At 39.9% G+C, this 11,764-nt stretch overlaps 1 protein-coding gene across 1 annotated transcript; it reads left to right on the top strand.

Annotated features, from left to right (window-relative positions):
* The first annotated feature begins 1,621 nt into the window (after positions 1–1,621).
* Positions 1,622–8,788, top strand: SPTSSA (serine palmitoyltransferase small subunit A). The gene is made up of 2 exons (XM_032798438.2): positions 1,622–1,799; positions 7,767–8,788. The coding sequence occupies exons 1-2, from the start codon at positions 1,697–1,699 to the stop codon at positions 7,868–7,870; spliced, it is 207 nt and encodes a 68-aa protein (XP_032654329.1). The 5' UTR covers positions 1,622–1,696; the 3' UTR covers positions 7,871–8,788.
* The last annotated feature ends 2,976 nt before the right edge of the window (positions 8,789–11,764 follow it).

Below are 11,764 nucleotides of genomic sequence, written 5' to 3'. Positions count from 1 at the left end.
TTAAAATATGCAATTAGAAGTATAAACAATTCAGTAGAAAAATCAACATTTATGCATGGAACAAATGAACTAATAGAAGAGTCAAGTATGATTTTCAGTGTTTGCAGGGTGAGGAATTACTTATAAAAATAAGGATTTTTAATAAGTTTTTAATTACAAAGGGAGTAGAGAATCATTATACTGGAAGTCCAAAATAGTATTGAATGTTATAGGAATGTACAACTGTTTCAAACATATGGATTCTTTGGGAGAGGTAACAGCATAAATATGAAGCTAATGTGCTCTAAAGGCTCAGAAACAAAAAGGAAAAATAAAATAAATAAACATATACATACATACATACCTTTGGGATTCTTTTAATGTCATAACTTTTGGGTGTATATCTCATGATTTTTTAAGACTGGTGGTTGTCAATCTATCTTGGAGTTGTATACCTATATTTAGTAAAAATTACAGAAGAAATTTGCCTTTGAGAAGGATTTCATGAAAGATAGTATAGTGCCCTTAGGGCCAGATTTTTAAAGATATTTAGGCAAATATCTTTAGTGGGATTTTCAAAAGCATCTAGGTGCTTTTAAACTTTAAAAATCTGGCCTGTGGTGAATATTTGGGAACCAAGTTGCACCCACAATTGCACCCACAATTGCACTGAGGGGCAAAATAACAGTTGCCAAGGACGTCCCCATAGGAGGCTCAAAGAAAACTGTTTTGACATCAAAATGTTTTGACATCAAACCAGGACTTCGGTCAGCCTTGAAGTTATGTGATCTCAAAGAATAAACTTTTACATAAAATAGGAAAAAAAATTAGAACTAAAACCTAATATCCAATACTAACAGGAGGAGTTGTAGTTGAATTACTGTGAGAAATAATTGCAAAAGCTACTAGCAACTGTTAATATTTCCAATATTGCTATTAAAATATCTATGAACTAGCATGACATTCATCTGCACAATATTAACAAAGGTAAATGAAGTGCTAAGAGTAATACAAATATAATTTCAAAAAGTAAATGATGGAGTGAAACTCCATTTTACAGCGGTTTGCAAGAAAAATGCAGTCCAGTCCAGGCTATCCGAATAAAAGGCAAGCCAAATATGTTTCCTGCTATGAGGTGTTACACGGACATATAAACTGATAAGCGATTATTTTAAACGTTGATAATTATCACTGTTGGACAGGCAGGAGTATATAAAATATTTAACTGAATTAATCAAGTGTCCTTTAGCAGCTCAGTAGGTGGCACCAGAGACATTGGGGCGCACCGCACTGTACCCTGAAGGGCACAGCCCTGGGAAGCAGGTCGTGAGATGCTGGAGCTGCCAGCTCCTGCGCCTCCAACACCACTTGTCTTTCGCAAGCACTGCAGACGGCTCAGGCCACTTGGGTAACTGTCACCCCGCCCCTCTTCCCCCTCCTGCCCCGCAAACACGTCACCAGCAATTCGCACGTGGTCACCACAAGAGAGGGCAAAGTCCGGGCAGCGGCGTCGGCAGGTGTTACTGAGCATGCTCAGTCCTCAAGCGCATGCTCCCTACCAACAGAGCAGCCCAGGGGCGGGGCGGGGCGGCCTGGCTGTGCACGGCCCCTGGAGCGGAGGGGGGGCGGGGCTCAGTGGAAGGCGTTCCGCGCGCGGTCAGGCCCGGCTCAGTCTGTTCGCGGGGGTCGCGTACGCCGCACGCAGACAGGTCCGGCGATGGCGCTGGGGTCGGCCTGGGGGCGGGTGTCGTGGCTCTATTACCAGTACCTGCTGGTCACCGCGCTCTACATGCTGGAGCCCTGGGAGAGGACGGTCTTCAGTATCCTCCCGCAGCCGGGGCGGGAGGGCGCGGAGGTCGCGGCCGCCGCGGGGCTGGGGTCTGTTAATTAAGCCGCGACCGGCGCGGGGAAGGCCACAGGCAGCCTTGGGGAAGTGGGAGCTGGGAAGGGGCTGGAGTACGTGGCTGGACTGGAATGGGGGCTGGTGGGCTGGAGTTCCTGGCCGAGCGTGGAGAAGTGGAAGGTAGGATGCGGGGCAGCGGTGGATTGTCCAGGGCCTGTTGCACCGCTTTGGGTGTGAGGGAGGGGGCTGGACCCTAGTGTGCTGCTCTGCTCCCCAAGCTCTTCTAACTCCCTCGAGTGCATCTCTGCCCACCCCGTGGTGTGGACTGTGCGGGGTGTGGTTCAGGCTCAGCTGAGATGTGAGAGGTGCCTTTGGAGAGAAGGTCTGACCTTTGTCTTGAGCACGCTGCCCTGCTATCCCTTCAGCCCCTGTTCTGCAGGATGCTCTTATGATTAAGGCACCAGACTGGGACCTTGGAGATCTGGGTTTGATTCTTGGGCTTTCCAGATTTTGAGAATGCCTTTGAGCAATTCTTTGATCATGGGTGCTTAATGTTCCCCTTCTTATCTGTAAAATGGGTCCAGTAACACTTTCCTGGCAGGCATATGGTGTATGCATTTAATTGATGCTTGGGAGGTGCTTAGCCCTTGTTTACATTGAGGGTTGTTAGCCATCCCAGTGTAGCTATGCTGGTGGTTTAAAGACCCAAGGTTCAATTCTAACTGGCTATCCAACTAGTTAGATAAATAACTCTGATATATAGTAGCAGTTTATAGCTACGTTGGCCTTGGTGTGGGTCAGTGTTGCAAAGTGTATAATGTGGCACTGTTTCCTAGTCCCACAGGTTATGTTTATTGTGTGAACAAAGAAGGAATCCTTTCACCTATGTGTGAGGAATCTGTTAATCCACTCACTCCTTGCTTGTTAAATCACATTCAGATTCACAATCTGTATTGTTGCAACACTTGTTATAGTTCATAGAGCAACACAGATTATCTTTCAGAACAATAAGGTATGAAGTATCCCTTCTGGCCATTTAGCAATGTAGTTAGTTTCTGAGTCAGAGACAGGTTGCTGTGCCTTGATGCTATTTCTCTTTTCACTTTCCTTCCCTAGAATTATGCAATTTTTTTCTCTGTTAACTTGAAGAATTGTTTCCATTAGTCAGAAATACCTTTAATACATGCCTTCATACTTTGCACATTGGAAAGGAAAATGTATATTTTATATAATGAGTAATTTATGTATGTTGCATAGTCATGCAGCTCTAGGTTTCCACTTTGCTTTGTCTCCCTGTGTCTTTTTCTAATTGGTGTTTACTGAACCTGTAGTTGGTGAATTTGCTTGTTTTATGTATTTCACTATAACAGCCTTCTAACATGAAGGTTCAGTTGTAGAGACCTGTATCAAGATTCTAGATTATTGTGGTTTTTTGAGCCGCTTTTTCTAGAGGATAATACAATGTCCCTTCATTCTATTCTGAATGTGATGGTTACTTGATCCTTTGTTAAAACGGTACCTCGTATTTGCAGCCACTCTCTGATGGATGACTTTTAAAAGTACCTCCAAGGAGTACTGAGAGATGTGAGGAGATAAACAGGGGTGGTGGTCAGTTGGAAAGAAAATATCTGCCATTAGTAAAAGTAGGGACTGTTGTTTGCCTAAGTTACAGGTGCATTTTTTTCTATGTAAAGCTCCAAAATGGAGAGCATATAAAACAGAAATGAATAAACATGGGATGGACTTGATAGCTGTGGTTTGTAGCTGGATCTTGGTTACCAGTCCTTAGTGTTGCTTGGTCAGTTCCAGTGAACAGCTGAAACGTCACACAAGGGAGGGGGAGCTGAGCTTTTGCCGAGTTTGAAGCTCTGATGTTGATGCAGAATGAACCCAAAGTCCCATGGCAATACACCTTCTTTTATAAGTTCCCATACCAGTCTCTGGGCCTTGCTGTGTTACACCGGAGCTGTTAATTACAAGGTAGTTAAGGTTGCTTTTAATTAGCATTATTTGGGTTATTACCGGGAGTTATTTTTGTAGCTGTCTTTTTTTTTTTTTTTTGGCTTTACTTTTTATTTTGTTGTTTGGATGTATGCCTTTGCTTTAGGGTTGTTAATTTGCCATTTGATGATTTTGATAATAAAGTTGATGCCTTTTGACTTTTTGGTTTTTTTTGACCATTTGGCCCCGCTGTTTTTTAGTTAATTACCATACATTTTTACTTACATACCAAACAGTAAATAAGGCAATTAAAGCCATAAAACTTACTTTTTAAGAACAATTATTAACACAATTAGCAAAGAATAAATTTTAGTGTTTTTTTTTTTTTTTTTTTACTAATTTAAGGCTAGCAAAATGGAGTACAATTTTAAAAACCCAAACTCCATGGAATACATCCTTTTTTTATAGTTACAAGCTCCCAGAGGAGTCTTTGGGTATGTTCTACATCGGGGTAGGCAACCTATGGCACGCATGCCGAAGGCTGCATGCAAACTGATTTTCAGTGGCACTCTCACTGCCATGGTCCTGGCCACCAGTCCAGGGGGCTCTGCATTTTAATTTAATTTTAAATGAAGCTTCTTAAACGTTTTAAAAACCTGATTTGCTTTACATATAACAATAGTTTAGTTATATATTATAGACTTATAGAAAGAGACCTTCTAAAAACGTTAAAATGTATTACAGGCACGTGAAACTGTAAATTAGAGTGAATAAATGAAGACTCGGCACACCATGTCTGAAAGGTTGCCGACCCCTGTTCTACATCAACATTGGAAATTCAAACGCATTCAACAAAGGCCCACCTCCGTCTCCCTCCTGTGCAGTTTCAACTGGCCACTGGATCTGATGGCGCAACACTTAAAAACTGATAACTATAAAATCCAGCTGAAACTGTGTGTGTAAATAAAAGCATATGTTAATTTCAGTGCTTAAATTGTACTGTCAATAAACTCACTGTATTGCCTTATCCCCTTTAAAAAAATCCCATGTGCTTCTTATAAGCATAACACAGAGGAAACTAATTCTGAAGGGGAAACAGTGAAACTGACTACATACAAAGTTCTGTAAAATACATAAAATAATCTAACTGAAAATCTAAACTTTTTGGCTGTTATAATCTTGGGTATAATTTGGGGGGTATTGGAGGGTTATAGACAAAAGTGTGCTTGTTTCAGTGACAGTAACATCCTGATCATCATCGTGGCCATTTTTTCTCAACATAGGTTCAAATCTGATTCTAGGATCTAGTTTGTCGATACTAGGACCTGCTGCTGAAAACAGTTGAGCAACTAATTCCCACTTGGCTCTACTTGTGGATGAAAATAGCTCAACTTTAGAGAGGATTGCTACAGAAAGCATGGCTGGAGCACTTGCCACTAGTACTGGCAATGACGGACCATTATCCTAAGGTAGAAGGCCTTAGATTATTTATTTGTATTTTGGTGGTATGTAGGAGCCCCTGTCACGGACAGGACACTATTGTACTAGGTGCTGTACAAACGTAGAACAAAAGATGGCCCAATGAGCTTACAGTCTAAGTAGATCTACATTGTCTGATAGCTTGGAATCCCAAGGTTGTGACTAAGAACTCATGTCAAAGTTTAGAGATTTGAGGTGACCCTCCCTCAGTGCTTTTAAATTGCAGTATTTCATGACTTGTCATGACTAAAAATACTCTAGTGAATGAGTACATCTGGATTTGTTCTCCAACAGGTATGCTATATAGCCTTAGTCATTAAATATACACAGTTTAGACCTCATTTTGGAGGTGCTGATGAGCACCTGCAGCTTCTGTTGAAGCTGTGGTAACTGGATACTTCTGCCAGGCCCTTTAATACCTAATGCTCTGTTTATAGTGCTGTCTTTGTATTAGGTTTATTAAACTTAATTTTAAGTTATGATTTGAGGAAACTGCAGGTAGTCTGATTAGAAAAGGGTTTGTAAAAAAAAAATAAAAAATTAAATTTATTTGTGTATGTCCAGAAACGTTCAGGTTTGAGTCAACCTAACTTCCAGTGACTACAATCCCATTGCATTTCTGAAGGCGGGTTTGGGTTTCCTGGAACTAGACATAGGACTAGTGATAATATTAGCAAATACAGGTAATGTCTTATGTGAATTTTCTAAGTGATCGCTGATCCTATTTGAAATAAGCTAGTGAAACTATAGCCTGAGAATGGTTGTGGATTGCTAGATTCTACAAAAATGTTTTCAGAGAGCTGCAGCCCCTTCCAATAAAATGTTAATGAACGGTTTACAAACACTTGAATTAAAACAAAGGCTGTGCTTTGAGGTATTATGATTTGAGTGAAACATCTAGATTGGTTCTACTTATAAGATTGATCAGCTGTCTAAGGAAATTAATATTAATACCATAGTTCCTTCTATTGAAGTACTCTTGGAAAAAAAATTGAGCCTCACAACCCATTTTTTCCCTAGAGAATCAATAATGCTCATATTTATTAACAAACCTGGCAATACAAATTGTCAGTATATTTGAACACAGAAATAAAGAACACTAAGTGAACAGACTCTTCATTTTTCAGTTATAATGTTCCAAAGAGTCTATTAAAGTCATCTTTCAAGACTGCACTTTGGTTTGATTTTGTTTTTTGGTGGTTCGGGGGGAGAGAGGGGAGAACAAGATTCAGCACTCCAAAATGGATCAGTGGTGGTTTTTGTAGCAATGCCTATTTCAGGTCTTGGGGCAGGAGAGACATGTGTCATTAGAGTTCCCATGAGAGCTGCACTTTACAAACCCAGCTTGCTCTTTCTTTTGGAGAGTTGTGACCTGCCCAAAGCCTATAGGCAGCTGGGAATGGAACCTAGGTCTCTTGACTCCCTGTTTTATACCAATGACCATTCTCCCTCCAGTAATGTGTACACACAAATTAAGATGTAGTTTATTTGGGCCACTCTGTTCCAAGAGAATCCTTGAGATCAACATTGAAAGATTAGTTTCTTCAAGTGTGTGTGTGAGAGAGTATATATATGTGTGGAGAGAGAGAGTGCTACACAAGATCTTTTATAAAGATATCTATGAATTAGCATAAATATATTGCTCTTGCTGACAGGGTAAAACTTAGAACCTGCAGAAGTTTTTGGCTTTTATGGAATCTGGTTATTTCCCATTAACGTGTTTCTCCTCCTCATTTCCCCCCTGAAACCTCGCCCCTGCAAAAAATAAAAAAAGACTTCGTTTTTATGTCCAAAATATGTGGCAATAAAGTAGAGAATCTGGATGGCATTCTCATAATAGTCAGTCATTATTACCAGTGTCGGAGAAAAACGCAGTTTTTGCTTTTTTTTTTTTTTTTTTTTTTTTGGGTACAGCAAAATTAAATATTTTATTTTTTAAGCAATTGCAGTTGAGGGAGGGAGTGCCCTAGGACACAGGGTCGCCCCAGTCCCAAACAGGTCTCTCAACAGGTAAACAATTACAGCAAGCATTTATACCTGTGTTACAGACAATGGCAAGCAATAATATAGATGACAATGAGCAACAGCTGCATTTTGTTTATACATAGGCCATTCTGCTATTTTATTTTTTTTCACTTCTGGGCGCCAGTCTACGTATTTGATTATCAGTGCAAGGTCGTGATAACTTCTTACACAGTTCTTTCCTACTCGCCTCACACTATTCTCGCTTCTACAAGTCTCATGTCATTAGGGTTACAGCTGGCCTAACTCTTGCTAACAGACTGACATGCATTAAGATCCCCTGCAAATCCTTGTCAATTCTTTCCCTTCTTCCACACCAGTCTTCTAGTTTTCACATTTACAGTGGATTTCTTCCTACAGCTGTTATACACGAATACAGTTGAGCATGTACAATTTAGAATTATACAAGTTTTATAATAGTTTTGAAGGTTAGTATTAAAACATTCTTGTTTTGTGATTTTAATAGAATTCCAAACTGCAGCTTTCCTTAACTGTTGCTCAGATTCTATGCTGGTTTCTATTGTTGGAATGGCTCTGTACACTGGCTATGTGTTCATGCCTCAGCACATCATGGCGATATTACACTACTTTGAAATTGTGCAGTGATGAAGAAAGTATATTCAAGAAGTAATAGTGATTCAAGATTCATCCTGCAAAGAAGATCCAACCGGCTAGTTTTAACGAGACTTCTACAGATGACAGAACAAGAAACACTCAACTATGACTCTGAAGACTAGGAAACCAGATGTGTAGAGCAGGGACACAACATGTCTCGTGTGTTGTGTTCATTCACTTTAATTTTACAAGATGCCCTTGTATAGTAGTTTTGCCTATTTTAACATTGTTTGTACTTTGATACCAGTATTTTCTTAACTTTTGTGAAAAGTAGTTTGTAAAACATCAACTCAGGTGTACTGTCTGCTTTCCAGACTTCGTCCAACAAAATATTTGTGCATAACTATATTTGGCTTTAAGTCTTCTGTATTCCAGCTGATGGAGGAAGGGGGTGGATGAGACAGAGTTAACGCTTCATTCATCATCTTTGGGATAAGACTACAGATGCAGTCTTTCCAAAGTTGGAGCAAAAGGACTAATGGGCTTATGTTCTTTCATGAACTGCATCTAGGCCCTCAAGATTTTGTGATAATTTAATGTTCTAACTTCTAATTAAACTGTACTTGTACATAATGCTTGTCTTCCAAGGATTATGTTTCTGTGCAGATGGAGAGGAGTTTTTTCCTGTACTCATTGTCAGCAGTGTAATTGTCTAGTTTTTAAACTGCTTTATTACAGTTAGTGTTTCAAATGCATTTGAACATATTCTTGTTACAAATGACCAAAACATAGGATTCTAAGTGGACTTAAGTTACTATAACAATAAGAAGCTGAATACTTGGCTGAAGTCCTGTCTTTGTTCTTAACTTTTTTTCAGGTTTGTATTCTGAAATGTAAGATGGCAACAACCTGACTTTCTAAGGTGGAGGATATATTTTTTGTTTTTAAAAATAAAAGCTAAAAGCAGAATTGATGCAAAACTCTTTTCCTTTTATTTTTAGATGTTAATATGTTTTATGCATTCTGCTCAAAACTGACACAGGTGATGAGGCAAGAGAATGATGTTAACCAAAGAATCTGACTTCTTGTCCCAGTAAAAGGTACTGTGGGCCAAATTATATCCTAAGATATGGAGCTGCTGTTGATGGTAATGGAAGTTACACAGGTAGTTCATAATGCATTATGCCTAATTAATGCACAGCTGTTAGACAATATGCAACATGACATTAAGGTTTAATTCCCTTAAATATGCATTCCAGTGAGGAATGGTAAGATGCTTTTTCCATATTTAAAATAAAATAGTGTGTGCATTTTATTTTCAGTTTAACTGAGTATAACTTGTTCTATAAAAACTATTTTTGTAATCTTTAGTTGGCTTAACTTTTATCTGACTTGCAGATATTACGTAAGGCTGTCACCTCTGGTATCCAAAGTGAGGCTAGATTAGTGCCTCAGAAGGCAGCAGGTTAATAATTTTCACTATCTCAAAAGCTAACAAATGAAAGATTTGGCATCTGAGAAAAAATTTCTTTTGGGATATATTGTCTGGTTGCACGATAGGCTAATGCGTTAGTATTACTGATATGGGGATATAGAGGCAACTGGTGCAGAATTGTCTTCATTGAGTTAAAAAACTGGCCATATAAACAAAGACTAGAGGGCGAAGGGGGCCGGGGGGGGGGAACCTGGATACAGCAAAAAAAAGTGAGAGGCATTTTTCATTGCCAATTAGCAATTACTTTAAGATTGTATGAGCTGTGTTTGGGAACTCTTCTATTCTGTGACTGAAATGCTGCAGAATACTGTGCATGTAAAAATGGCTTTAAGTGGGAAAGCATTTGTAAATGGGTTTTGATGATGCACAAGTTTTCTCAAAGCAATTTATTTTAATGGTGGGGAAAATGCACCCATGTCAACACTTATAGTATAAATGGAGTTGCAGAGGACTTGAGTCTAGCAATACTAATTGGCACACATTTGCGGATTTGTTTTCTTGTATTTTCTTAAAGGAAGAGTGTTATAAAAGCCCTGAATCATCTTGTCAGAATTTAAGATGTTAAAGGATGAAAAAGGTTCTTCTGTTGTAATATAACTAAAGTTCATAGTCCTAAAAGCAAGTGCTGTATGACATGCTTTTCACAGCACTAATCTGGAAGAAAGATAGTCAAAGGTGGTAATTTAATAAGTAGTTTGTTCAATTTTACAAAGGAAACCAGTAGGTGACTAACATTTGGTAAGATTAAATAATACACTGATTACTTAAGAAGATCGAGTTTAGCGTTTTCCTACTTTGCTGTGGTCGTTTTACAGCTGTTGTCAGTTCAGCAGTCAAATCTTGTATACTGTATAACTGCTCAGCTTTTCTGTGAAACCCGGATTTAAAAGGCAATTTAAAATTATTAGAGTTGGAGGAAGCTATTTTAAATGTGATTATAAAGAGGAAGCTGACACATAACAAAATTCAGTATGTTAAATGTCTTGACATAAAGTTGAAAAATTGTGATGGTGATATTTTCAGATAGACAATTTTTTTTTCATGGCTGAGTGTTATCACATGCCAGAAATATTCAACAATATAAAATTGGTAGTTCACTGAAAGAGAAGACCACAGAATTCAGAATGGATTCAGCAAAGGAAAACTGATTTAATCTCAGAAGTATGGGCTGAATGTCCCCACTATCAAAGGGGTGGGACCACTGAACAATGAAATAAGTTTACCAAGGCACCAATAACTACCAAATCACATGGGTAGCTAGAATTAATGTGCATTAACAATGTTTCAAAAATGGCAGGACTATTAACTACTTTAAAGATGTTGTGTATCCTAGAATGGTGAAAGCTTTGAGTCACATTTTCATTAAGGTGCAACTCCTTGGAGAGACACTCTTATTTCCCTGAGGGACACTGACAGTGTACCTTGTTTAGATTGGTTCATTGTGAAGACTGAGGGTGTAATTTTGGGTCCACTGAAGTCAGTGGGAGTTTTGTTATTTGCTTTGGTGGACCCAGAATTTTACCTACTGTTATCTAGGTTTAATAACTTTCTTGCCATCATTCCTATGGATCAGTTTCCCCGTCTGTATAATGGGGGTAAAACAGGCATGCTAGAGCCGTGGACTTGACAAGAAAATGGGAGCTAGAGCCGACCGAGATCCTCACTTCCAGCCAGATTGCTTCCCCCTAGCTCCATGTTCAGGAAGACGGGAAGCCTGGGCGACTGGCCCCCTGCTCCTGGTGAGGAGGTAAGAAGCCTGGGTGGAGCTAAGAGCCCCTGCTCTCAGTCCCCCACACTGCCCCTCTTCGATGGACAGAAGTGCTCCTGGTGAGGTCATCTACAAGATTCCATCTAACACTTCTTAAGGAGTGGGGTGGAGAAATGTTGCCCATGTCTCTTTCCCTCTACCCTCTTTGAGCAGTGCCTCAATGTGCACATACACTGGTGGTCTGGCATTATAAGATTCAGGAGGTTCCAGATCCTGGCACACATACAGCTAGCCAACTCACCAGAAAGAATACCATACTGTACAATTTAAGAACCACTTAATGGACTTATACAACTCCCTGAGGCTGCAGCTACATTTGAGTTAAGAGGTGTGATTCCCAGTTTGCATAGATGTACCCATGCTAACTGTATTTGATCTAGCGCACTAAAAAATCAGTGTAGCCATGATAGTGTGGATGGTGGCTCAGCCTAGCTGCCCTACTACATATGTGGAGGGTCTGGGTCGGTTTATATACCGGTGGCTAGCCTGACCTGCAGCCTGTACAACCCTGTCTACACTGCTATTTTTAGCATGCTAACTGAAGCACAGCTAAGCCTCCCCTGACCGAGGCTGTGGCCCTGCCCATGTTCCACTGAGAGACCCCATACTCCATTCTAATCTACCCTGAAGCTGGTGGGGGGTGAGCTGCATCTAGTGGCCTGGAGCTTGGGCTCATTGGCAG

This window comes from Chelonoidis abingdonii, chromosome 4 (genome assembly GCF_003597395.2).
Source record: "Chelonoidis abingdonii isolate Lonesome George chromosome 4, CheloAbing_2.0, whole genome shotgun sequence".
Classification (NCBI taxonomy): Eukaryota; Metazoa; Chordata; order Testudines; family Testudinidae; genus Chelonoidis; species Chelonoidis abingdonii.
This window is presented reverse-complemented; position numbering and strand designations above follow the sequence as displayed.

Bases quoted from the DNA above. Each gene is read 5' to 3' on its own strand.
- SPTSSA (XM_032798438.2), top strand. From the start codon at position 1,697: ATGGCGCTGGGGTCGGCCTGGGGGCGGGTGTCGTGGCTCTATTACCAG. The intron at 1,800-7,766 runs GTATCCTCCCGC...ACTGTTGCTCAG, and splicing joins CTGGGAGAGGACGGTCTTCA to ATTCTATGCTGGTTTCTATT.